The sequence below is a fragment of the Dendrobates tinctorius genome, unplaced genomic scaffold, assembly GCF_039654945.1.
Source record: "Dendrobates tinctorius isolate UK_male_01 unplaced genomic scaffold, ASM3965494v1 ptg000275l, whole genome shotgun sequence".
Taxonomy (NCBI): domain Eukaryota; kingdom Metazoa; phylum Chordata; class Amphibia; order Anura; family Dendrobatidae; genus Dendrobates; species Dendrobates tinctorius.
In genome coordinates this window covers 1,305,838-1,333,059 of record NW_027361942.1, presented here as the reverse complement: position 1 = coordinate 1,333,059, position 27,222 = coordinate 1,305,838, and the positions used below count along the sequence as shown (strand labels likewise).

At 52.9% G+C, this 27,222-nt stretch overlaps 1 protein-coding gene across 1 annotated transcript in view; it reads right to left on the bottom strand.

The window, feature by feature from the left end:
- Positions 1–616: 616 nt before the first annotated feature.
- The window catches only part of RRP8 (ribosomal RNA processing 8), a 36,900-nt gene continuing 10,294 nt past the window's right edge, over positions 617–27,222 (bottom strand). Inside the window, exons 2-8 of the mRNA XM_073559820.1 lie at positions 24,707–24,834; positions 10,936–11,083; positions 9,868–10,654; positions 9,403–9,532; positions 9,105–9,211; positions 5,365–5,461; positions 617–2,952 (exon numbers count right to left, since the gene is read on the bottom strand). Of these exons, the coding sequence (XP_073415921.1) occupies positions 2,839–2,952; positions 5,365–5,461; positions 9,105–9,211; positions 9,403–9,532; positions 9,868–10,654; positions 10,936–11,083; positions 24,707–24,796 (1,473 nt within the window). The 5' untranslated portion in view covers positions 24,797–24,834 and the 3' untranslated portion in view covers positions 617–2,838. The remainder of the gene's footprint in view (positions 2,953–5,364; positions 5,462–9,104; positions 9,212–9,402; positions 9,533–9,867; positions 10,655–10,935; positions 11,084–24,706; positions 24,835–27,222) is intronic.

Genomic DNA, 27,222 nt, shown 5'->3' with positions numbered 1-27,222 from the left:
ATGAGGCACGTTCCCCTGTACATTATCAGAAGCCCAGCGTGCTGTATGATGAGGCACATTCCCCTGTACATTATCAGAAGCCCAGCGTGCTGTACGATGAGGCACATTCCCCTGTACATTATCAGAAGCCCAGCGTGCTGTACGATGAGGCACGTTCCCCCGTACATTATCAGAAGCCCAGCGTGTTGTATGATGAGGCACGTTCCCCTGTACATTATCAGAAGCCCAGCGTGCTGTATGAGGCACGTTCCCCCGTACATTATCAGAAGCCCAGCGTGTTGTATGATGAGGCACGTTCCCCTGTACATTATCAGAAGCCCAGCGTGCTGTACGTTGAAGCAACAGATCATTGTCAGATATGCCATGTTTTATCTATTCCCATTACATCAGCGGCCCTGGGACTTCATGGACTGCGGCCTGTAACCTCCGGCATCGGGTAATCACTATCATAGTGTAAGTTGTGAATGGTAACCAATTGATCAATCCCTGGAGGCTTTTCAGATGATCAACACCTGTTTACTGTGAGGTGATAAGATTATAAGGGAGTATAAAGCTCGAGGCAGCCACAATCGCAGGGCGGGACGATACGCAAGGCATCCGTTGGCAAACGAAAATATGAATTCAAAAATATAATTTATTTGTACAACAGAGATAACGTTACCTCCGGAACAACCCTGGGACTGGCATTCATCTGTAAAAGGAGAGGTAACGTGACGTCTAGAGCAACCCCGAGATCGCTGCTCAACTGAACAGCAGAGTTAACGTGACATCTGGAGAAACCCCGTGACCAGCAGTCTTTTGTACAGCAGAGATGATGTGCTCTCTAGAGCAGCCCCAGGCCCACCCCTCATCAATACAGCAGAGGTGATGTGATGTTTGGACCAAACCAGTGACTGGAGCTCATCTGTGCAGAACAGGTGATGTCATGTCTGTACTAACCCGGGACCGGCGTTCACCTGTACAGCAGAGGTGATGTGATATCTGGAGCAGCCCCGTGACCGTGTCTTTTGTACAGCAGAGATGTTTTGCTATCTAGAGCACCCTGGACCGGCACTCATCTGTACAGCAGAGGTGATGTCTGGAGGAGCACCCTGAGACCGGGCTCATCTGTACAGCAGAGGTGATGTCTGGAGGAGCACCCTGGGACCGGGCTCATCTGTACAGCAGAGGTGATGTCTGGAGGAGCACCCTGGGACCGGGCTCATCTGTACAGCAGAGGTGATGTCTGGAGGAGCACCCTGGGACCGGGCTCATCTGTACAGCAGAGGTGATGTCTGGAGGAGCACCCTGGGACCGGGCTCATCTGTACAGCAGAGGTGATGTCTGGAGGAGCACCCTGGGACCGGGCTCATCTGTACAGCAGAGGTGATGTCTGGAGGAGCACCCTGGGACCGGGCTCATCTGTACAGCAGAGGTGATGTCTGGAGGAGCACCCTGGGACCGGGCTCATCTGTACAGCAGAGGTGATGTCTGGAGCAGACCCGGGACCGGCGCTCATCTGTACAGCAGAGGTGATGTCTGGAGCACCCTGGGACCGGCGCTCATCTGTACAGCAGAGGTGATGTCTGGAGCACCCTGGGACTGGGCTCATCTGTACAGCAGAGGTGATGTCTGGAGCACCCTGGGACCGGCGCTCATCTGTACAGCAGAGGTGATGTCTGGAGCAGACCCGGGACCGGCGCTCATCTCTACAGCAGAGGTGATGTCTGGAGCACCCTGGGACCTGCGCTCATCTGTACAGCAGAGGTGATGTCTGGAGCAGACCCGGGACCGGCGCACATCTGTACAGCAGAGGTGATGTCTGGAGCCGACCCGGGACCGGCGCTCATCTGTACAGCAGAGGTGATGTCTGGAGCCGACCCGGGACCGGCGCACATCTGTACAGCAGAGGTGATGTCTGGAGCCGACCCGGGACCGGCGCACATCTGTACAGCAGAGGTGATGTCTGGAGCCGACCCGGGACCGGCGCTCATCTGTACAGCAGAGGTGATGTCTGGAGCCGACCCGGGACCGGCGTTCAGCTGTACAGCAGAGGTGATGTGATATCTGGAGCAGCCCTATGACTGTGTCTTTTGTACAGCAGAGATGTTTTGCTATCTAGAGCACCCTGGACCGGCACTCATCTGTACAGCAGAGGTGATGTCTGGAGGAGCACCCTGGGACCGGGCTCATCTGTACAGCAGAGGTGATGTCTGGAGGAGCACCCTGGGACCGGGCTCATCTGTACAGCAGAGGTGATGTCTGGAGGAGCACCCTGGGACCGGGCTCATCTGTACAGCAGAGGTGATGTCTGGAGGAGCACCCTGGGACCGGGCTCATCTGTACAGCAGAGGTGATGTCTGGAGCACCCTGGGACTGGGCTCATCTGTACAGCAGAGGTGATGTCTGGAGCAGACCCGGGACCGGCGCACATCTGTACAGCAGAGGTGATGTCTGGAGCACACTGGGACCGGCGCACATCTGTACAGCAGAGGTGATGTCTGGAGCACCCTGGGACCGGCGCTCATCTGTACAGCAGAGGTGATGTCTGGAGCACCCTGGGACCGGCGCTCATCTGTACAGCAGAGGTGATGTCTGGAGCCGACCCGGGACCGGCGCTCATCTGTACAGCAGAGGTGATGTCTGGAGCCGACCCGGGACCGGCGCTCATCTGTACAGCAGAGGTGATGTATGGAGCAGACCCGGGACCGGCGCTCATCTGTACAGCAGAGGTGATGTCTGGAGCCGACCCGGGACCGGCGTTCAGCTGTACAGCAGAGGTCATGTCTGGAGCAGACCCGGGACCGGCGCTCATCTGTACAGCAGAGGTGATGTCTGGAGCAGACCAGGGACTGGCGCTCATCTCTTCTTGTACAGACATGGCTTCAGTTGTAGACCCGGATGCTTTGCCGCATCTCGTGCTCGCCCTGTCTTACTGAATTCAAAGAGGTAGAAATGCGAATTCTCTGTGTTCTGGGGACAAGAAATAAATAGCAATTACCAAATTATTACTTCACCCAACACGGATCCCGTCCACCTGCTGATAATGGGAATCACTATCCCCACCAGTAATAAATAGTACCACAGTATCTAAGAAACATGCTATTTACCAGTAATTACTCCCCATAGGGCAGCACCTTTACAGCAGGTAAAATAAGTATCCAACACGTCTATAATTTTCTAAGTAAATCTGTTGGTAAAGCTGTTATTGACATGAAATTCTGCCCAGAAGTCAGTGGCATCCTACCCAATCCACACCGGAAAGAAATTCCCTATAGATTTCCATAAATTATGTGCATCGAACACGTTACTGACATGTAATTAACACTTCATACTAAAGCCTTTGTTGGTGATGAAGCTTCAAGACGCCTCCAGTATGGAGAAACTAGTCGCAGGCATTGCTCAGCTGTGATGTTGGGCCATTCTTCCTCACATCCTGAAGCTTCAGTGGCTCCATCTCCGAACTTTGGTTCCTTTCATACATTTTCTCTCGGATAGCATCCAAAAAATTTGATTTTGGTCTCATCTGACCAGACTATATTCACCCAGTATTTCACAAGCTTGTTTAAATGTTATTGTGCACACTGTAAATGCACTTGAACATGGAGACTGCGTGGCGAGCGTGCGCATGGGCCATGGAGGCGGCGTGGCGAGCGTGTGCACGGGCCATGGAGGTGGCGTGGCGAGCGTGTGCACGGGCCATGGAGGTGGCGTGGCGAGCGGGCCATGGAGGCGGCGTGGCGAGCGTGGGCACGGACCATGGAGGCGGCGTGGCGAGCGGGCCATGGAGGCGGCGTGGCGAGCGTGGGCACGGGCCATGGAGGCGGCGTGGCGAGCGTGGGCACGGGCCATGGAGGTTGTTTGCATTAATTAGTTTTCTGTGAAACAAATGTACCTGCTGATTCCAGGTCTTTAGATAACGCTCCCTCCTCAGTGTGAAATCTTGTAGGGAGCACCTGGTCGTGTCCAGTTTATGGTGAAATTATCTTTCCACCTCAAGATTATAACCCCAGCAGCGCTCACTGGAGCCTTCAGTAATTTAGAAATTCTTCTTGTAACGGGGTCTTCCAATCTCGGGTACCTCTTTCAGTACCACCCTGTATTTTCGGAGGTCTGCTCTGCGTTGGCTGGAGTCTGAATGAATGACGCTGGCTGGAATTCCTTGGTTACATGGGCGCATATAAAAGATCACTGCTTCTCCACGTATTTCCAGTCTGACAACACTTTACTCACAGGACACAGAATATATCACACAGATACAGAGGGCAGGCCAATAGAAAAGATATTTACTGTGGGAATTACAAAGGTGGGGGGAGGGGGGCGGCTGGGGCGCAGCCTGTGGGCTGATACATTAGGGACATGCATCTCCCATGGAACCTATTATACATACATATAACTGCACAACATATTCTGGGTGCTGAGTGGTTCTGTAACACTTCTGTAACCAATGCCATCAGGATGTTTTACAACAATAAGGTTGTAAAGGTGTTGAGACAGCACACTGATGTTACCCATCATGAGATATTACCAAGGGGCCACAGAAGAAACATCTCATGATGGGAAACGAGACACCTTTTTACAGATGAACCTGCTGATATTATTGGTCACTAAGTGGCAGGATTGGTTTCTTATTACCGATAGATCTCAGCCGGTGTCAGGGCTTTCTAGGGTGTTTTGCTCCGCTCTCTCTTCTTGTGTTCAGTACTGTTCCTGGTGTCATTCCTCATCATTACACATAAGTTATGGATATCTCTGATTTCTTTCCTCTGTGGATTGGATGGATTGTTAAGGGGGTTTTACACATAGCGATATCGCTATAACGTCACAGATTTTGTGACGTGCTAGCGATATCGCTATGTGTGATACTTACCTCCGACCGGCTCCCCCGCTGTCCATCGCTGATCGCGCGAGAATGTCCGGCTCCATTTCTCGTCGGGCGCTTCCTGCTTGCGCCGTCGAGCGACGCGTGGAGGCGGGCGGGAGGACGTCAGGATCGCTGTGTCTGAAAGGTGAGTATCGTGCGTTGCGTCGCTGCTGCATCGCTGTGAGATCTGCCTGTGTGACAGCTCACTAGCGATCATTTATCGATGCACCTGCGATCCTGACCGGGTCGTATTGCTGGTCGGATCGCAGGTGCATCGCTAACTGTAAAGGGGCCTTTACTGACATCTGGGGAGAATTTCATGACAACAGCAGCTTTACAAATAGATTTGTACTGAGAATATTGGTGACGCATCCAATCCTTATGTCACCACTGTATGGATTCTATATCCTGATTTATAATCTCCATCGCCCTCCACATCGAGGATCATCCAGACACCTGATGATCAGTAAATCACAAAAACTGATCAGATTGCACAGATGATTCCCAGGGGGAAACGTTACCTTATTGACACTTCTAAAGCCCAAGTGTGACATCGCACCAAGGAACTGACGGACATCATCGAACCGACTGCTCACCTCCGCAACAAGTAACACCCCACTGTAAGAAGAGAGAAGATGAGACTGCGGCAACAAGTAACACCCCACTGTAAGAAGAGAGCAGATGAGACTGCGGCAACAAGTAACACCCCACTGTAAGAAGAGAGCAGATGAGAGACTGTGGCAACAAGTAACACCCTACTGTAAGAAGAGAGCAGATGAGACTGCGGCAACAAGTAACACCCCACTGTAAGAAGAGAGCAGATGAGAGACTGTGGCAACAAGTAACACCCCACTGTAAGAAGAGAGCAGATGAGAGACTGTGGCAACAAGTAACACCCCACTGTAAGAAGAGAGCAGATGAGACTGCAGCAACAAGTAACACCCCACTGTAAGAAGAGAGCAGATGAGACTGCTGCAACAAGTAACACCCTGCTGTAAGAAGAGAGCAGAGCAGAACCTGCAGCAACAAGTAGCAACCCACTGTAAAAAGAGTAAAAAGAGAGCAGGTAAGAAACTGCGGCAACAAGTAACACCCCTACAACTCCTCATCTCTGTCTACCACCTACCCGTCCTCATCAGCACTGCACTTACTGTATTCTTACCCAAGTACTTACATATGCTAATTAACCAGAGCCAGCATGGGTTGTAGCACACAAGTCATGCCAGACTAATCTAATTTATTTCTATGATGGAATCACTGACTGGGTGGATCAGGGAAATGTGGTAGATATAGTATATCTCGACTTCAGCAAAGCATATGATAAAAGTATCTCATACTATCCTTATTGAAAAATGACCAAAGTATTGACAAGGCTACAGTTAGGCGGATTGATAACTGACTCAGTGATCGTACTCAAAGAATGGTGATAAACGGTTGCACATGCAAATGGATGAGTGTTTCAAGTGGGGTACCACAAGGCTCTGACCTGGTCCCAGTGTTGTTCAACATTTTTATAAATGATCTAGATAAGGGAACTGAAGGTAAACTAATCAAACTTGCAGACGCTACAAAGCTAGGAGGGATAACTAACACTAGAGAAGACAAAGGATCCAGAAGAACCTAGATAAGCTTAAACAATGTGCAGCGACTAAAATACCATTCTAGAACAGGGAGAAATGCAAGATTATGCATCTAGGCAAGAAAAATGAAAGTTACATCTTTAGAATGGGAGGAATAGAACTAAGCAACAGCACGTGTGAAAAAGACTTGGGTATACTAATAGATCACAGACTGCACGAGTCAACAGTGTGATGCAGGTGCAAAAAAGGCAAACAAAGCTCTAGGATGTATTAAGAGAAGCATAGGGTCTAGATCACGTGAAGTAATTATCCCCCTCTACTCCTCCTCGGTCAGCGGTCAGGCCTCATCTGGAATACTGTGACAAGCTCAGAGAAGAGCGACCAGGATGGTGAGTGGACTGCAAAGTATGTCCTACGAGGAACGGGTAAATGATCTGGGAATGGTTTGCTTGCAAAAAAGAAGGCTAAGAGGAGACTTAATAGCGGTCTACAAATATCTGAAGGGCTGTCACAGTATAGAGGGATCATCATTATTTTCATTTGCATATGAAAACACAGGAAGCAATGGAATAAAACTGAAAGGGAGAAGATACAGATTAGATATTACAAAAAACTTTTTGACAGTTAGGGTGATTAATGAGAGAGAGGAACAGGCGGCCACGAGAATTGGCGAGTTCTCACTTAATGGAAGTCTTCAAACAGAGGCTGTCTGAGATGGCATAGTGACTTCTGCATTGAGTAGGGGGTTGGACACAATGACCCTGAAGGCCCCTTCCAACTCTAAAATACTATACCACCTACTGTACCTGTCCTCTCCACAGTGCTGCATCACCCACAACATTTGCTCTTCTCTGCCTACCACCTACCTGTCCTCTCCACAGTGCTGCACCGCCCTAATTCTCCTCCTCATCTCTGTCTACCACCTACCTGTCCTTTACATAGTGCTGCACCACCCTACATCCCCTCCTCATCTCTGTCTACCTCCTACCCATCCTCTTCACAGTGCTGCACCACCCTACATCTCCTCCTCATATCTACCTACCACCTACCTGTCTTCTCCACAGTGCTGCACCACCCTACATCTCCTCTGTCTACCTCTGTTACTAGTGCCACATTCCCAACCAAAGAGGATGCAGGGACAAATAAAATTGAGAGACAACAATGGTTGGGGGAACAGACTAAGATGAGAATGCAGAACAACCTCTCACATGACCAATGTGTTACCAGACAGAATGAGGCAAGTAACACCCAAAAAAAAGCTAGATAGAAGAAAGACATAAGTAGCCCCCCTCCTGACGCGGGGCTTACCTGTGTAGCCCCCCCCGACGCGGGGCTTACCTGTGTAGCCCCCCCCGACGCGGGGCTTACCTGTGTAGCCCCCCCCCTCCTGACGCGGGGCTTACCAGTGTAGCCTCCCCCCCCCCTCCTGACGCGGGGCTTACCAGTGTAGCCTCCCCCCCCCTCCTGACGCGGGGCTTACCAGTGTAGCCTCCCCTCCCCCTCCTGACGCGGGGCTTACCTGTGTAGCCTCCCCCCGACGCGGGGCTCACCTGTGTAGCCTCCCCCCCCCCGACGCGGGGCTTACCTGTGTAGCCTCCCCCCCTCCCGACGCGGGGCTTACCTGTGTAGCCTCTCCCCCCTCCTGACGCGGGGCTTACCTGTGTAGCCTCCCCCCCTCCTGACGCGGGGCTTACCTGTGTAGCCTCCCCCCCCCGACACGGGGCTTACCTGTGTAGCCTCCCCCCCGACGCGGGGCTTACCTGTGTAGCCTCCCCCCCCCCCGACGCGGGGCTTACCTGTGTAGCCTCCCCCCCCTCCTGACGCGGGGCTTACCTGTGTAGCCTCCCCCCCCTCCTGACGCGGGGCTTACCTGTGTAGCCTCCCCCCCCTCCTGACGCGGGGCTTACCTGTGTAGCCTCCCCCCCCTCCTGACGCGGGGCTTACCTGTGTAGCCTCCCCCCCCTCCTGACGCGGGGCTTACCTGTGTAGCCTCCCCCCCCTCCTGACGCGGGGCTTACCGGTGTAGCCTCCCCCCCCTCCTGACGCGGGGTTACCTGTGTAGCCTCCCCCCCTCCTGACGCGGGGCTTACCTGTGTAGCCCCCCCCCCTGACGCGGGGCTTACCTGTGTAGCCTCCCCCCCCTCCTGATGCGGGGCTTACCTGTGTAGCCTCCCCCCCTCCTGATGCGGGGCTTACCTGTGTAGCCCCCCCCTCCTGGCGCGGGGCTCACCTGTGTAGCCCCCCCCCTCCTGATGCGGGGCTTACCTGTGTAGCCCCCCCCTCCTGGCGCGGGGCTCACCTGTGTAGCCCCCCCCCTCCTGACGCAGGGCTTACCTGTGTAGCCCCCCCCCTCCTGACGCAGGGCTTACCTGTGTAGCCCCCCCTCCTGACGCGGGGCTTACCTGTGTAGCCCCCCCCTCCTGACGCGGGGCTTACCTGTGTAGCCCCCCCCTCCTGATGCGGGGCTTACCTGTGTAGCCCCCTCCCTCCTGATGCAGGGCTTACCTGTGTAGCACTGAGTCGCACTCCACAGACAGAACTATGAACTGGACATTGCTCCAATCCTTATTCTGTTCTATCAGTAACACTCCTCCTAACAAACATGGCAGCCATGACCTTGCCTTATACACAGCCACAGGGTGATGACATCACGAGTCTGACATCACACATCAGTCACTCACTCCGGCTTCAAGACGCGATTCGCCTCCTGTAGAAAATCAGAGAGATTCTTCCCCATCAGTGAGAGACAAAAGACAGCGACATCCACCGAAGCGTCCAGCAGCGGCACCTAAGGAAAGAGATGGTCAGAGACGGGCAGGCAGCAGAGACAGCCTCACCCCGTGTGCAGAGTCCAATCTCTGTGTATGTTACGCTGGAGACGTAATGAGACGTCACAGGACTCAACACTTAACCGTTCAGTACCCGCTCCCTGAACCTCACCTATTCTGTGGCAGTGAGACACGCCGGGAGGTCCCTTACCTTGGCCATGTTGCACACAGTCACGTGCTCATTCAGGGCCACCAGGTCAAAGGAATGTACTCTGTTCCTTACACTGCGAGCCAGGAGGGCGTCTCCACAACCGAAATCAGCGACCACCAGGGAGGATGGCCTAGAAGAGAGCAGAGAATCAGCAGGGCGGCCTCACGACAGACAGAGAGGGCGGCCTCGCGACAGATGCTTAAGTGACCAGAGGTGGACACCTCACATGGAAGGATGCTTCTAATACAATATCCTCAGCTTTAGCAGCAGCTGACTGGCATTGTGCTGCATCAGTATATGAACAATGGGTGCTGCCGATAGGAAGGAATCACCGCAGATAAACCGATCACTATCAGCAGTCCACTCAGACGTTTTAGCCCCATGTCACCGGGTCAGGGAGCCAAGGGACCTCTCGCCACAAAAGAAAGTTACACAAAGAGGAGTCACCATATTGGTGGCACTGACCTGTGCTTAATGTACTTGATGATCTCGGTGATGGGGTTGACCGGCCAGCGCTGGACTTGCTGGGAGAAGCCACTGTGGTAGATGGTGAAGGCTTCAGGGTCCTGCTTGAAGAGGATGGCAGCGTCTTGACTGTCCGACTCGTAGAGCTGTTGATTGATGTAGCGGAAACGAGCAGAATTTAGTCTCTGCTCCATACGAGAGCGCAGCTCTGCTGATCGGTCCCTTATGGCCTCACTATTATGAGTCTCTGACTGCTCCTCTTTACTCTTGGCTCCATGGAGGTCTTCCTCACTGGGGGTCTCTGTGGTCTCACGCTGCATTATCTTCTTCAGTTTTTGCAGTCGGGCTCGATCTTGAGGGGTCACTTGCTGCTTGGGGGCAGTGGGGTGACTTGGTGCCAGAGCATTTCCGGTGGTCCTCCACTCACCCGCTGTCAGAAGCTGTGACTTAGGCACCTGATTCTTCACAGAGCTCCTCTTGGGGCACAAAGTGTCTTCCTCACCTCCTTTCCTAGACACAAGTCCTTGCCTCTTCCCTAGGAACTGATGGGATTTGGGTTTCTTGCTTCCCTGACTTTGGGAACTCTTGTTTTGAGCTGCTGAGGCCTCTGCTCTCCCATCTCCACCAGCGTTCCCCTCCGTTTCCTCTGCTGTCACTGACACGACCTTGAACTTGTTTCGATTCCTCCTCTTATTCTTTATCTTGTTCCTCCACTGTTGGCGGCTCAGTCGCTCTTCAGATACTGGGGTTAGCTCAGTTCTGGGGGCATCTTCAGAGAGCAACGTGCCTGCAGAAAATCAAAAATGGTCACTTCACCTCCCCTCCTGCTGAGACAGGACCGGCCGCTGCACCCCCCTTCCACCCCACAGACAGGACCGGCAATCTCACAATCCCCCCCCCCCCCCTGCGAGACAGGACAGGCCGTTTCTACTCCCTCACCCCCTCCCGCCCTATGAGAAGGGAGTGGCCACTTCACCTCCCCCGTCCCCCATACAACAGGGTGGTCCCGTACAGGCTCCCAGAGCAGTAACACTGGCCCTCTTGGTGACACTGCTCCACTGATCAGACCTGGCGCAGGAGTCTTCTGTTTCTTTGGAGTTGTGGCGTCTGGGGCAGTCGGAAGGTCAGGGTGCAGAGAACTGGGGGCGCTGAGGGTGCGGAGAACCTCCAGGAGTCGGTGATTTCTCTTCAGATGCTTCTTTCTGCTGGTATTCACCTGGTGACATGGGGAGGAGAGCGATACTGCTATTACCCGACAGTCATAGACCGCACCGACAGCGCAGGGACACCGAGGCCGACCGCTTCCAGAGTGCAATGCAGCAAAAATTATTAGGATATCTACGAGATCGCAAACAACCTCCCAACCCCCATGATTCGGTTAGGAATCTCCTGCACATTTCCAAAGAGACTAAGAAAATCCTTCACTGACATAACCACAATCCTTAGGAGGAAAAATCTCCCACCCAGATGGGGTTTCCCAGGTAAACGATTGATCTTCAACCAGAAAACCTACTGAATAACGGATCTCAAGGAACGTTGGAGCTTTCCCGAGAAGACGCCCAGGAAGGTTACGGGTAAACTGGTGGCATGTTCCAGGTTTGTGTCTTTAGAATGGGGATTGTTACTATTCTCACACCTCCTCGTGTCAAGGCTTCCATTGCAGCTCATTGTGCCCCTGTTTTTGGGTGAGGTGTTTGGGAATTTTACCCCAAGCTCAGTCAGTCAATCTGAGAAGTGTCAATGACGGAGATCTCTTATGTTTTTCTTGGTTTGTAGAAGTTAGTGTGTATAACCTGCATGGATATAACTCGCGATTCTAAAAGAAATACTTCCACAACTTGTGCTGGTTACAAAGTAACAAAATTACATTGTTTAATATGTCCTTAATTTGTGTCCGTAAATGTCAAAGGGCTTCATAGTCCACAGCGAGAATCTCCGGCAGACGCTGTGGGGTCACACGCAGATGTTATCGCCAAGAAACTAAATTTGTAGAGAAAAAAATTCAGTCATAAGTTTTTCCCACATCCTTTTAGATCTTCCCCCTCCATCTAAAAGTCGGAGTATTCACGGCTATGAGAGACTGCATTTCTTTCCAATTCATAAATGAAGTTACTGATCCCAACGGGAGAGTCATAAACTAATCTGTGAACTGGAATCCACTAAAGACACAGAATAATGTGGCCTGCACTGCTGCACGGTGGCTCAGTGGTCTGCACTGCTGCACGGTGGCTCAGTGGTCTGCACTGCTGCACGGTGGCTCAGTGGTCTGCACTGCTGCACGGTGGCTCAGTGGTCTGCACTGCTGCACGGTGGCTCAGTGGTCCGCACTGCTGCACGGTGGCTCAGTGGTCCGCACTGCTGCACGGTGGCTCAGTGGTCCGCACTGCTGCACGGTGGCTCAGTGGTCCGCACTGCTGCACGGTGGCTCAGTGGTCCGCACTGCTGCACGGTGGCTCAGTGGTCCGCACTGCTGCACGGTGGCTCAGTGGTCCGCACTGCTGCACGGTGGCTCAGTGGTCTGCACTGCTGCACGGTGGCTCAGTGGTCTGCACTGCTGCACGGTGGCTCAGTGGTCTGCACTGCTGCACGGTGGCTCAGTGGTCCGCACTGCTGCACGGTGGCTCAGTGGTCCGCACTGCTGCACGGTGGCTAGCACTGCTGCACGGTGGCTCAGTGGTTAGCACTGCAGCCTTGCAGCGCTGGAGTCCTGGGTTCAAATCCCACCAAGGACATCTGCAGGAGTTTGTATGTTCTCCCCGTGTTTGCGTGGGTTTCATCCGGGTTCTCCGGTTTCCTCCCACACTCCAAAGACATACTGATTGGGAATGTAGATTGTGAGCCCCATGGGGGACAGCGATGATAATGTCTGTAAAGCGCTACGGAATATGCTGGCACTATATAAAGAGATCATTATTAATAACAGTATATTAGTAGTATTATTATTAAGAATAATATCGGGCCCTAATTGGGGACAAATAACCTTTGTAAACAAATTAATGAAAAAAAAGTTACCAAATTCCAGAGAGGACGCTTATTATTTTGGGAGGCTTTAATACTACCCCTAACAGAAGCCGTAACCCTACAGCCTCATCCCGAGGTCATGCGTTAGGATCACTCAATAACTGATCAATAGGGAACAACTTTAGGAGGTTTCTCGCTGTCTCAATTTTACCTGTAGGGAATTCACCTTTACTCCAGAGTCTTCACAGATCTTCCTCCAGAAGCCACCGGATCCTTACCTTACAGATAGATCATCCATTCAAACATTTTCAGAAGCAACAATTGGAAACATTACAAAGTCTGACCATGCCATGACCTATAACATCCTCCCTATAAGCCGTCCTCGGGAATGTGGGGCAAGTCTCGTAAATTGCCCTCCCTATAAGCCGTCCTCGGGAATGGAGGGGCAAGCCTCGTAAATTGCCCTCCCTATAAGCCGTCCTCGGGAATGGAGGGGCAAGCCTCGTAAATTGCCCTCCCTATAAGCCGTCCTCGGGAATGGAGGGGCAAGTCTCGTAAATTGCCCTCCCTATAAGCCGTCCTCGGGAATGGAGGGGCAAGTCTCGTAAATTGCCCTCCCTATAAGCCGTCCTCGGGAATGGAGGGGCAAGCCTCGTAAATTGCCCTCCCTATAAGCCGTCCTCGGGAATGGAGGGGCAAGTCTCGTAAATTGCCCTCCCTATAAGTCGTCCTCGGGAATGAAGGGCAAGTCTTGGAAATTGTCCTCCCTATAAGCCGTCCTCGGGAATGGAGGGGCAAGCCTCGTAAATTGTCCTCCCTATAAGCCGTCCTCGGGAATGGAGGAGCAAGTCTCGTAAATTGTCCTCCCTATAAGCCGTCCTCGGGAATGGAGGGGCAAGTCTCGTAAATTGCCCTCCCTATAAGTCGTCCTCGGGAATGAAGGGCAAGTCTTGGAAATTGTCCTCCCTATAAGCCGTCCTCGGGAATGGAGGGGCAAGCCTCGTAAATTGTCCTCCCTATAAGCCGTCCTCGGGAATGGAGGAGCAAGTCTCGTAAATTGTCCTCCCTATAAGCCGTCCTCGGGAATGGAGGGGCAAGCCTCGTAAATTGCCCTCCCTATAAGCCGTCCTCGGGAATGGAGGGGCAAGTCTCGTAAATTGCCCTCCCTATAAGTCGTCCTCGGGAATGAAGGGCAAGTCTTGGAAATTGTCCTCCCTATAAGCCGTCCTCGGGAATGGAGGGGCAAGCCTCGTAAATTGCCCTCCCTATAAGCCGTCCTCGGGAATGGAGGGGCAAGCCTCGTAAATTGCCCTCCCTATAAGCCGTCCTCGGGAATGGAGGGGCAAGTCTCGTAAATTGCCCTCCCTATAAGTCGTCCTCAGGAATGAAGGGCAAGTCTTGGAAATTGTCCTCCCTATAAGCCGTCCTCGGGAATGGAGGGGCAAGCCTCGTAAATTGTCCTCCCTATAAGCCGTCCTCGGGAATGGAGGAGCAAGTCTCGTAAATTGCCCTCCATATAAGCCGTCCTCGGGAATGGAGGGGCAAGTCTCATAAATTGACCTCCCTATAAGTCGTCCTCGGGAATGAAGGGCAAGTCTTGGAAACTGTCCTCCCTATAAGCCGTCCTCGGGAATGGAGGGGCAAGCCTCGTAAATTGTCCTCCCTATAAGCCGTCCTCGGGAATGGAGGAGCAAGTCTCGTAAATTGCCCTCCCTATAAGCCGTCCTCGGGAATGGAGGGGCAAGTCTCGTAAATTGCCCTCCCTATAAGCCGTCCTCGGGAATAAAGGGCAAGTCTTGTAAAGTAAATTGCCCTCCCTATAAGCCGTCCTCGGGAATGGAGGGGCAAGTCTCGTAAAATTGTCCTCCCTATAAGCCGTCCTCGGGAATGGAGGGGCAAGTCTCGTAAAATTGTCCTCCCTATAAGCCGTCCTCGGGAATGGAGGGGCAAGTCTCGTAAATTGCCCTCCCTATAAGCCGTCCTCGGGAATGGAGGGGCAAGCCTCGTAAATTGTCCTCCCTATAAGCCGTCCTTGGGAATAAAGGGCAAGTCTCGTAAAATTGTCCTCCCTATAAGCCGTCCTCGGGAATGGAGGGGCAAGTCTCGTAAAATTGTCCTCCCTATAAGCCGTCCTCGGGAATGGAGGGGCAAGTCTCGTAAAATTGTCCTCCCTATAAGCCGTCCTCGGGAATGGAGGGGCAAGTCTCGTAAATTGCCCTCCCTATAAGCCGTCCTCGGGAATGGAGGGGCAAGCCTCGTAAATTGTCCTCCCTATAAGCCGTCCTTGGGAATAAAGGGCAAGTCTCGTAAAATTGTCCTCCCTATAAGCCGTCCTCGGGAATGGAGGGGCAAGTCTCGTAAAATTGTCCTCCCTATAAGCCGTCCTCGGGAATGGAGGGGCAAGTCTCGTAAATTGCCCTCCCTATAAGCCGTCCTTGGGAATGAAGGGCAAGTCTCATAAATTGCCCTCCCTATAAGCCGTCCTCGGGAATAAAGGGCAAGTCTTGTAAATTGTCCTCCCTATAAGCCGTCCTCGGGAATGGAGGGGCAAGTCTCGTAAATTGCCCTCCATATAAGCCGTCCTCGGGAATGGAGGGGCAAGCCTCGTAAATTGCCCTCCCTATAAGCCGTCCTTGGGAATGAAGGGCAAGTCTCGTAAATTGCCCTCCCTATAAGCCGTCCTCGGGAATAAAGGGCAAGTCTTGTAAATTGTCCTCCCTATAAGCCGTCCTCGGGAATGGAGGGGCAAGTCTCGTAAATTGCCCTCCCAATAAGCCGTCCTTGGGAATGAAGGGCAAGTCTTGTAAATTGCCCTCCCTATAAGCCATCCTCGGGAATGGAGGGGCAAGTCTCGTAAATTGCCCTCCCTATAAGCCGTCCTTGGGAATAAAGGGCAAGTCTTGTAAATTGTCCTCCCTATAAACAATGGACAAAGCCACTGATCAATACAGTAAGTGACGTTCTGCACCTTCAGCTTGTGCGATGCCACAAGGCCGGAATCCAGGAGAAACTCATCCATATTAGGAAACATCCTAGAGATTCCAATAAAATACGAAAGAAAAACCAACCACAACATAACCGTCATCGCGCACACACTCCTTATGAAAACAAGATCACAATTTAAATCCCTTTTATTAAAGGATCATGGTAAAATGATCAAGATTTCAAGACAAATATTTTCCTTATAATAACAGCTAATGAATAAAAGACCCCGACATAAAACCAGGAGCGAAAGCCATAAAATTGGCGACTCTTCCACTGCCCTCCCTTATTAGTACACATAACACCCCCCTACATAAGGTGACAGGCGACCCAATCAGCCCGCAACCTAGAGAGGAGATGACGTTTCTTTCTCGGGTTATTCTTCCCCAACTTCATACAAATAAAACAACTTTTTAAATCTGCCGTCAATAAAGACGAGATCTTCACAATCTGAGAATTGAAGGCCGGTAATCTCTGAATATCACCAGAATTTAATGTCAGCACTGTCGCTGTGAGGCTGCCGCCAATTCAGAGGAATCCCTACGTGCCCACATCATGGCCGCCCCTAAACCGGACGGTAACCCAGAATTCACACATTTATCGCCCTCTCTGCTGAACACAGATGTAACACAGAGATCGGAGACAATGTAGCCACATTCTCACCCTCCGATCTAATAGGACTTGTGGACAACCCTCCTCCAACACTAGAAGGTTCATCAGCCCAATATCGATCATTCAGGAAAACAAGCGGCCTTCATTCTTCTGTCCTCAGTAGACGCTGAAAAAGCTTTTCATAGAACTGGATTTATAGGACGGCATGAAAGCTCAGATGTGAAGGACACATTGGAAATTGCGATCCCACAGCCAAAGTCCTAGGAACTAACCATTACTTAAACGTTTCCATCGGCACAGGAGGTCAACATCTCAAATCTTATCCACGTCATCCATGGAGCCTTGTGTAGACCTCGTCAGATCCAACCCACGAGAAGAGGCCTCCCCCGAGACAGGAGACCTCCTAATACTAATGACATGCTTGTCTTTCGCTTCATAAACACAAAATTAATGAGGAGAAGTCAAAAATTCCAAGATTTCATTGAGACTCAAAATTAAAATATTCTATGAAAGGTGAATTCCCTAATTATTGGGAGGATCCTAAAATCATTGCATCTTAGGGATCAACATTACTCGGGACTTCAAGAAATGCAAAAAATACTCGACCGATACAAGGAAATCCCTCCATCATGGACGGTGTAACGGGGTCTTCCTATCTCGGGTACCTCTTTCAGTACCACCCCGTGTTTCCGGAGGTCCACTCTGCTTTGGCTGGAGTCTGAATGAAGGACGCTGGCTGGAATTCCTTGGTTACATGGGCGCATATAAAAGATCACTGCTTCTCCATGTATTTCCAGTCTGACAACACTTTACTCACAGGACACAGAATATATCACACAGATACAGAGGGCAGGCCAATAGAAAAGCGGCAGGCCAGACATACATTACAATAGCCGCAGGTGGCCGGAGCCTGCCGATGTTTACTGTGGGAATTACAAAGGTGGGGGGGGGGGGGCGGCTGGGCGCAGCCTGTGGGCTGATGCATTAGGGACATGCATCTCCCATGGAACCTATTATACATACATATAACTGCACAACATATTCTGGGTGCTGAGTGGTTCTGTGACACGTAACACAGCTCCCCCTTTTCAGCGACGCGATCGGCATAGACAGTCTGATCCTTAACGGATCGGTTTGGGGATGACCGAAGTTTATGGGGTTGGTACAAGTTCTGTTTGTCGATTTAGTCCATCGGCGTTACCGTTTTGTTTGCCGGGTCTGTAGTGGATGGTGAAGTCCAGAGGTTGTAGGGCTAAACTCCACCGCAGCAATCTGGCGTAGTCTCCGGAGACCCGATTAAGCCAGACTAGGGGATTATGGTCCGTTAGGAGGGAAAACTGTCGTCCATACAAATATGGTTGCAACTTTTTGAGTGCCCATACTACCGCCAGGCACTCCTTCTCGATGGCCGCATAGCTTACTTCACGGGGCAGTAGTTCCCGACTCAGGTAAGCTACCGGGTGTTCTTGGCCGTCCGGCCCGACTTGGCTCAGCACTGCCCCCATCCAAACATAGAAAAGTCTGTGTGAACCAGGAAACGTTTAGTTGGATCGGGTGCGGCCAATACAGGGGTATTGTGAGGGCGTCCTTTAGTTGGTGGAAGGCTTCCTCACACTCTGGGGTCCAGGTTACCTGGCGGGGTTGGTTCTTACGGGTCAGATAAGTGAGGGGCTTGGCTACGCTGCTGTAATTGGGAAAGAATTTCCTGTAATACCCCGCTGTCCCTAGAAACGCCATGACCTGGGTTTTAGTGCGTAGGGTGGGCCATTTGGCTATGGCCTCAATCTTGGCTGGTTCTGGTCGCTGTTTCCCACTTCCCACCCAATGCCCTAAATACTGAACTTCTGCTTTGCCCACGTGACACTTGTTTGGGTTCAGGGTGATTCCGGCCTGGTGGATCCTGTCCAATACTGTCTCTAGGTGATTTAGATGCTCTTCCCATGTCGCACTGTAGATGGCGATGTCGTCCAGGTAGGCACAAGCATAGTCCTGGAGACCATCCAGAAGCCGGACAGCCAGCCTTTGGAAGGTCGCCGGGGCATTCTTCATCCCGAATGGCATAACTCGAAACTGGAATAAGCCGAACGGGGTGACAAATGCCGACTTGGGAATAGCGTCAGGACTAAGGGGAATCTGCCAGTAGCCTTTGCATAGATCGATGGTGGTCAAATACTTTGCCCCCGCCAGCCGGTCTAACAACTCATCCACACGCGGCATGGAATATGCGTCACTGTTTTCTCATTGAGCTTACGATAGTCTACACAAAACCGTGTAGTCCCATCCTTCTTGGGCACTAACACTACGGGGGATGCCCAGGGACTGACTCTTCAATGATCCCTAAACGCAACATCTCTTGTATCTCTTGTCGCATCCCCTCTCGTACAGACTCAGGGACGCGGAAGGGGTTTTGTCACAGGGGGGCTGATCCTGGGTCTCAACCCTGTGTTGTGCCAGGCGAGTGTACCCTGGTCTCCCCGAAAACATCCTCTGTCGCTGCCTCAACAACTCCTCCGCCTGCTGTCTCTCCCGGGGGCCTAGGTCTTCACCCAAGTGTACCTGGTCCCATGTTTTAGACTGAGTCCTTTCCCCTAAGACATCCGGCAAGGGAAGTCCGGCTAAATCCTCTGCTTCAGGTGCACAGATGGCCACTACCTCTTCAGGGCGCTCCTGGTAGGGCTTCAGCATATTCACGTGGAACATGCGGATAACCATGGGGTCGTCACAATCGGCGACATTATAGGTTGTGTCGGCTATTTTCCCCACTACCTGGTAGGGCCCATACAATGCAGCTTGAAACTTGTTCTGCTTAGTGGGCTCTAACACCAGGACCTTCTGTCCTATTTCCATGTGCGCTTTCTGGCCTTCCGATCGTACCATACGCGCTGGCGCCGCTGGGTCACCTGCATGTTCTCACGTACAGCCTGGGTCAGCTCCTGTAGGCGGTCCCGGAATTCCAGCACATAGGGTACAATAGGTACCCCTTCTATGAGGCCCTCCCCTTCCCAGTGTTCTAGCACTAAGTCTAGGGGTCCCCTTACCCGTCTCCCGTATACCAGCTCGAACGGGGAGAACCCCATGGATTCTTGGGGCACCTCTCGATAGGCAAACAGGAGGTGTGGCAAGAATTTCTCCCAGTCCCTGTAGGTCCTGGTAAAAGTCCCAATGAGCTGTTTTAATGTCCCGTTAAAGCGTTCACACAACCCATTGGATTGCGGGTGGTACGGGTCGCTTCTAATGGACTTTACGCCGCACAGCTTCCACAGTTGGTTGGTCACCTCTGCTGTAAACTGGGTACCCTGGTCCGAGATAATCTCCCGAGGAAATCCAATCCGTGAGAAAACCTGGAGCAGGGCGGCCGCCACCGTCTCTGCCAGTATGTTAGGTAATGCAGCCGCCTCTGGATACCGTGTGGCATAATCTACCACTGTCAATATATACCTTTTCCCTGACGGACTGGGTTTGGCTAACGGCCCTATCAGATCGACCGCTACTCGGCTAAATGGTTCCTCCACAATGGGGAGGGGGCGTAATTTGGCCTTGCATTGGTCCCCCCTCTTGCCAATGCGCTGGCAACTGTCACAGGTCTGGCAGTACTGACGAACATCATAGGTTACCCCCGGCCAAAAGAAGTTTTGTGTCAGACGATGCCTGGTGCGACTGAAGCCGAAGTGCCCGGCCAAGGGTATATCATGAGAGATTCGCAGTAGCCCCTGCCTACACTTCTTGAGAACTACCAGCTGTTTTATAGTGGGGCTCGTCCCTGTGTGGTGCTGCTCTGTGATCCAGTAGAGGAGTCCCTGCTTCCATACAAACTGTTCCCCTTCCAGTACCCCTCTCCCCTCCTGTGCCTTCCCACGATATCCCTCTAATGAAGGATCCTCAATTAACTCCCTTTTAAACTCAGCTGGGGTGGCCCAAGAAATGTGTCTGGCTATGGGGATACATGTAGGGCTGGGATGTCTTACCTGGGCCTCCTCTGAGTGTGATTCCGCCTCCGCAGCTCGAGCTTGTCTCCGGGTGGTCACAGGATATGTCTCAGCCAGAGGGGCAACCGAGAATGCAGACAACATGGGCCCCAAGTCGTTTCCCAGCAAGACGTCTGCAGGCAAATCCTCCATCAAGCCGACCTCAACAAGGCCATCCCCGACTCCCCAGTTCAGGTGAATCCTGGCAGTGGGCAGTCGATGTATAGCTCCCCCTGCTACACGGACTGCCACTGTCCGGTCCGTCTTCTCTTGGTCCCGGACAAGATGAGGCTTCACAAGGGTCAAAGTTGCCCCGGAATCTCTTAGTCCCTGCATACGTTTCCCATTAACCCACACGACCTGTCGATGCTGTTGTCGATTATCTGCCCGGGCTGCCTGCACGGGGTCTACTTCATGCAGCACTTCCTCCATCTCTTCCACCCCTTGGTTAGTCGTAGCCCCCAATGCCGGGTCAGCTTCGCCTTGGTAGCAGTGTACAGCAGCCCGGCTGAAGGTAGCTGTTCCCGCCTTTGGCCACTGGGTATGCAGAGTCCGGTTGGGACATTGTCTTTGCAGGTGGCCCAGCTGACAGCAGGTGTGGCATCGCGCCCCAGAGGGACTGTGGTAGGCCGGGTTTCTAGCTGGTCCCCCTACAATCTTCGGTGGTTTGGGGCCCTCCAGGTCCATGGGCGGGCCCCTAGTAACCACCTTTGATCCGGACAACTGAGGCCTCCTGGCATCATGATGTTCATCGGCCAGACGAGCGGCTTCCTCCAGAGTCGTTGGCCGCCTGTCCCGAAGCCATTCCTGTGTGTCGGGGTTTAGTCCATTAAAGAATCTTTCTAACAGGAAGAGCTGGAGGACGTCCTCCTTAGTGGTTGCTTGGCTCCCTTGTACCCACTGTAGCAGTGACCGCCGTAATTTACAGGCCCATTCAGCGTGGGTATCGGTTACGCGTTTTATAAGTCCACGGAACTTTTGGCAGTATGCCTCTGGTGTCAGCGCATACCGGGCCAAGATCACTTCTTTGATCCGCTCATAGTCCATACAGTCCTCATCAGGTACCGTGCGATAGGCGTCCACTGCCCGGCCTGTCAGCTTGCTGGCAAGAATCTGAACCTGTTCCTCCGGCTTTACTTGATGAAGGGCACACTGCCGCTCAAAGTCCTGCAGAAAGCCATTAATGTCTTCTTCTGCCTCCCCCAACTGTCGGAAGGCATGATACTGGATCTTTTTGTGGCTTACTGTTGAAGGTACCTGGTCGAAGGCCAGAGCTCCCCCTGCTCGCTGACTCTCCTCTCTCCGCTCTGCCATCTCCATCTTGGCCAGCTCTATCCTGGTCCGCTCGGCCATCTTTTCCTTCAGATCAGTACGCACATCAGCCATCACCTTTCGTATGATCTCTACCGCAGGGTTTGGGCCATAGAATGCCAGTCTGTTCTTTACCTCCCTCTGGAATTTGGTCTCCTCCACGTTCACATTGGGGGGCGCTGCACTGTCGTGTTCCATGATGGCTGCTATCAAATCCGCTTTTGTTTTGTTGCTGGCGATCAACCCTCGGGCTTCCACCAGATCTTTTAATGTAGTCCTCTTTAACTTCTGGTAGTTGTTTTCCATTCATTCCTTTTTCTCCTGTAGAAGGGGTATCAAATCCCGCTGTCTGCCACCAGTGTAACGGGGTCTTCCTATCTCGGGTACCTCTTTCAGTACCACCCCATGTTTCCGGAGGTCCACTCTGCTTTGGCTGGAGTCTGAATGAATGACGTTGGCTGGAATTCCTTGGTTACATGGGGGAATATAAAAGATCACTGCTTCTCCATGTATTTCCAGTCTGACAACACTTTACTCACAGGACACAGAATATATCACACAGATACAGAGGGAAGGCCAATAGAAAAGCAGCAGGCCAGACATACATTACAATAGCCGCAGGTGGCCGGAGCCTGCCGATGTTTACTGTGGGAATTACAAAGGTGGGGGGGGCGGCTGGGCGCAGCCTGTGGGCTGATGCATTAGGGACATGCATCTCCCATGGAACCTATTGTCATGATTTGTAGTTTTGCCCTGTCCTGTATTTTGTATAATATGTCATTTAACTTTCCTCTGGTTGTAGTTGATGTAAATTAACCATGTCTCCTTCCCCCAATACTTTGCAATGTCTTGTGATGTACCTGGACCATAATCTAATTTAGGCTTGTGTCAACAGCTAGTGGAACTTTGGCTATTGTTTTCCTAAGCAGAAGATAACCTAATACACATCCTGTAGACTCAGTGGAGCCCTTAAGGCCCTGTCACACTAAGCGATCTCGGTAGCGAGATCGGTCACAACTTTTGTGACGTAACAGCGATCTCACCAGCGAGATCGCTGTGTGTGACAGCGATCAGCGAGCGGCCCCCCTGCCGGTATCGCTGAAAGAAACCTCTGGACATTTCTTTGGTCGCTGGTCTCCCGCTGGCAGCACGCATCGCTGTGTATGACAGGCGGGAGACCAGCAATCAGGTGTAAAAAATAAAAAAAAATAAAAAATATAGTTATTCTCACCTTCCGACGTCCCGTTCAGCCATCCCGCCTCTCTTCACGCTCCGGTCCCAGTGATCCTTTGCACGAATGACCGCGAGACTTTGTTATCCCTCGAGACCCTGACATCTCGCGGTCATTCTCGCAAAGGATCACTGGGACCGGAGCGTGAAGAGAGGCGGGATGGCTGAACGGGACGTCGGAAGGTGAGAATAACTATATTTTTTATTTTGATTCTATTTTTTACAGGGATGGCCAGCGATGCCGGGCGCTCGGCATCGCTGTGCTGATCGCTCGTGAAGCGGTTTGTGTGACAGCTCACCAGCGATCACATAGTGACTTACCAGCAATCCTGACACCTTGATATCGGTGTCGGGATCGCTGGTAAGTCGCTTAATGTGACGGGGCCTTTACATTTCTAGAATCTTCTGATGGACCAAACCATTGAATAGTAGGTGTGACCCCTACCCCCCTTCAGATGGGCTGATCCCAGGAGCCCTGACAATACATTCTTCTTTTAAGATCAGTTGTGATTTGAGTGCGGAGGTGGAAGGAGTCACGAACTGAGTTGAGGCCAGCTCGTGACGTCCGTGGGATTGTGTGGAATCCTGTGGACTATTGCAAGGATTATTGTTATCGCATCTGGCACAAGGACTATCGTGAGGAGCCCGGATTTGTTTCCATTGTGTGGACTTATTGTGGACTCCAAGGACATTATGGATATTTGATGTTGTATGCTCCCTGCCTTAATAAATCTCGTTGGATCGTCCCTCGGCCTGTTGTCCCTTCTTGCTCTGTCGTATACCCCGTCACACCTATTATCCATACATATAACTGCACAACATATTCTGGGTGCTGAGCGGTTCCGTAACACGTAACAGACGGGTAGAAGAACAGCCAATAAGACGAGGACCCTCTGGAGAGTCTACGATTTTACATCTAGCCCCCTGTCTACACCAGTCTCCAGGATTCAGAAACTTCACAGCCAACGATCCAGATAGAAACGGGAGAAGAAACCTCCAAGAAGTGTAAAACCAATGGAGATGGAGGGCAAGGACCCAGCACCCAGGTGCACCCCTAGAGGAGGGAGGCTGCACCCCTAGACGCGGCCCCTCCGCCGCCGTCCTCTCCCTCCTCCTCCGCTCACAGTTTGTTCTTTCCTCATCGTTTGCTTCTACAGATAATCCCGTCACCGTCTCCCTTTTCCATTCCCTCTTTCATCTTTTCTCTCCTTCTCCTTTTGGACGGTTTGGAGACTTTATAATCTCTTTATTCTACTCTGTACATGACACATATTGTATGACACATTGTACCTATTGTATACTGTCCCCTAATAAACATCATCTACACAGAGGGCAATGTATCCAGGGACAGCAGCAGAATAGTGAGTGCAGCTCTGGAGGTGACTGGAGGATAAGACATGATGTAATAGCAGAATAGTGAGTGCAGCTCTGGAGGTGAGTGGGGGATAAGACATGATGTGATAGCAGAATAGTGACTGCAGCTCTGGAGGTGACTGGAGGATAAGACACGATGTAACAGCAGACTAGTGAGTGCAGCTCTGGAGGTGACTGGAGGATAGGACACGATGTAATAGCAGTATAGTAACTGCAGCTCTGGAGGTGGGGAGTAGACACGCTGCGGTCTCTGCAGGTAGGAGTGACCCCGTAGACTGTGACCCCAGACTCGTTCTCGCCCGTGTGATCAGCAGATATTGTCGTGACCCCCGGCTGAGATCGGACAGATCATTCCCCCCCCGTGCTGTGAGTCAGATGTGAGAATACCCCGGTGGATGTCGCACCTTCTCCCGGGAGCAGGATTTCCTCTCCGTTATTTCTGGGCTCGGGGTCCGGACATCGCCCTCCTCGTTCCACTCGCACGTGTCAAACATGGCGGCGTCTCAGGGGTCAGCGGAGAAGACTGAAGGACCTGCGGGAGAAAGACATCAGTCACAAGTGGCCAGGACCCCGGGATGGGGGAAGACCGTACCCCCCGGGGCAGGACGGTGCCCAGGACCCGGCTTCACACCCCATCACAGAATGGGAATGTCAGACCGGCAGCAATGGCTCACTGCTCAACCGCTGCACCGCTCATCACCCGCAGCACCCCGGAGCAGCGCTCAGCTGTCACTTTGTAGGAAGGAGACAATCCCCCCTGCGTCAATCAGCGCGTCATCACCCTCCTACACATAAGGCGCAGTGCGCGGCTCAGACCAGACAGACGGCGGCAAGAACAAAACCCAACAAGACAAACCAGAATCCGGGCAAACAACACAGAACATCAGGAAGAGAGGCCCAGGATATAGGCAGGCCGTATATATAGAGGGGTCACGCCGCCCCGCACGCCGTATACACGGAGGGGGTCACGCCGCCCCGCACGCCGTATATACGGAGGGGGTCACGCCGCCCCGCACGCCGTATATACGGAGGGGGTCACGCCGCCCCGCACGCCGTATATACGGAGGGGGTCACGCCGCCCCGCACGCCGTATATACGGAGGGGGTCACGCCGCCCCGCACGCCGTATATACGGAGGGGCTCACGCCGCCCCGCACGCCGTATATACGGAGGGGGTCACGCCGCCCCGCACGCCGTATATACGGAGGGGGTCACGCCGCCCCGCACGCCGTATATACGGAGGGGGTCACGCCGCCCCGCACGCCGTATATACGGAGGGGGTCACGCCGCCCCGCACGCCGTATATACGGAGGGGGTCACGCCGCCCCGCACGCCGTATATACGGAGGGGGTCACGCCGCCCCGCACGCCGTATATACGGAGGGGGTCACGCCGCCCCGCACGCCGTATATACGGAGGGGGTCACGCCGCCCCGCACGCCGTATATACGGAGGGGGTCACGCCGCCCCGCACGCCGTATATACGGAGGGGTCACGCCGCCCTGCACGCTGTATATACGGAGGGGTCACACCGCCCTGCACACTGTATATACGGAGGGGTCACACCGCCCTGCACACTGTATATACGGAGGGGTCACACCGCCCTGCACACTGTATATATGGAGGGGGTCACACCGCCCTGCACACTGTATATATGGAGGGGGTCACACCGCCCTGCACACTGTATATACGGAGGGGTCACACCGCCCTGCACACTGTATATACGGAGGGGTCACACCGCCCTGCACACTGTATATACGGAGGGGTCACACCGCCCTGCACACTGTATATACGGAGGGGTCACACCGCCCTGCACACTGTATATATGGAGGGGGTCACACCGCCCTGCACACTGTATATATGGAGGGGGTCACACCGCCCTGCACACTGTATATATGGAGGGGGTCACACCGCCCTGCACACTGTATATACGGAGGGGTCACACCGCCCTGCACACTGTATATACGGAGGGGTCACACCGCCCTGCACACTGTATATATGGAGGGGGTCACACCGCCCTGCACACTGTATATATGGAGGGGGTCACACCGCCCTGCACACTGTATATATGGAGGGGGTCACACCGCCCTGCACACTGTATATACGGAGGGGTCACACCGCCCTGCACACTGTATATACGGAGGGGTCACACCGCACTGCACACTGTATATACGGAGGGGTCACACCGCCCTGCACACTGTATATACGGAGGGGTCACACCGCCCTGCACACTGTATATACGGAGGGGTCACACCGCCCTGCACACTGTATATATGGAGGGGTCACACCGCCCTGCACACTGTATATATGGAGGTAACAACGCCTTATCTGGTACGTCTGACCTCGCTCTTAATCCAGAATACCCACTGCACCCCAGAACCCCATGGGCTCCCCTTCCTCTGTTTTAACAGGTACGCTGCTGCTTTTTTCCCACACTTTAATTCCATGTATCATACTTCAAACTTACTGTATGCTTATTGATAGGTCCGTGCTCCTCACACCTAGTGTCATCCTTCCATCTTATTCTGCCTTTCTCCAGCTTTGATGCTAGTCAAATGTCCTATTAACTGCAATCTGTAAGTTACTCCCTGCTGTGACCTGTCCTCCTCCCCTATCCTGTGACCTGTCCTCCTGCCCCATCCTCCTCCCCTATCCTGTGACCTGTCCTCCTGCCCCATCCTCCTTCCCTATCCTGTGACCTGTCCTCCTCCCCTATCCTGTGACCTGTCCTCCTGCCCCATCCTCCTCCCCTATCCTGTGACCTGTCCTCCTCCCCTATCCTGTGACCTGTCCTCCTGCCCCATCCTCCTCCCCTATCCTGTGACCTGTCCTCCTCCCCTATCCTGTGACCTGTCCTCCTGCCCCATCCTCCTCCCCTATCCTGTGACCTGTCCTCCTCCCCTATCCTGTGACCTGTCCTCCT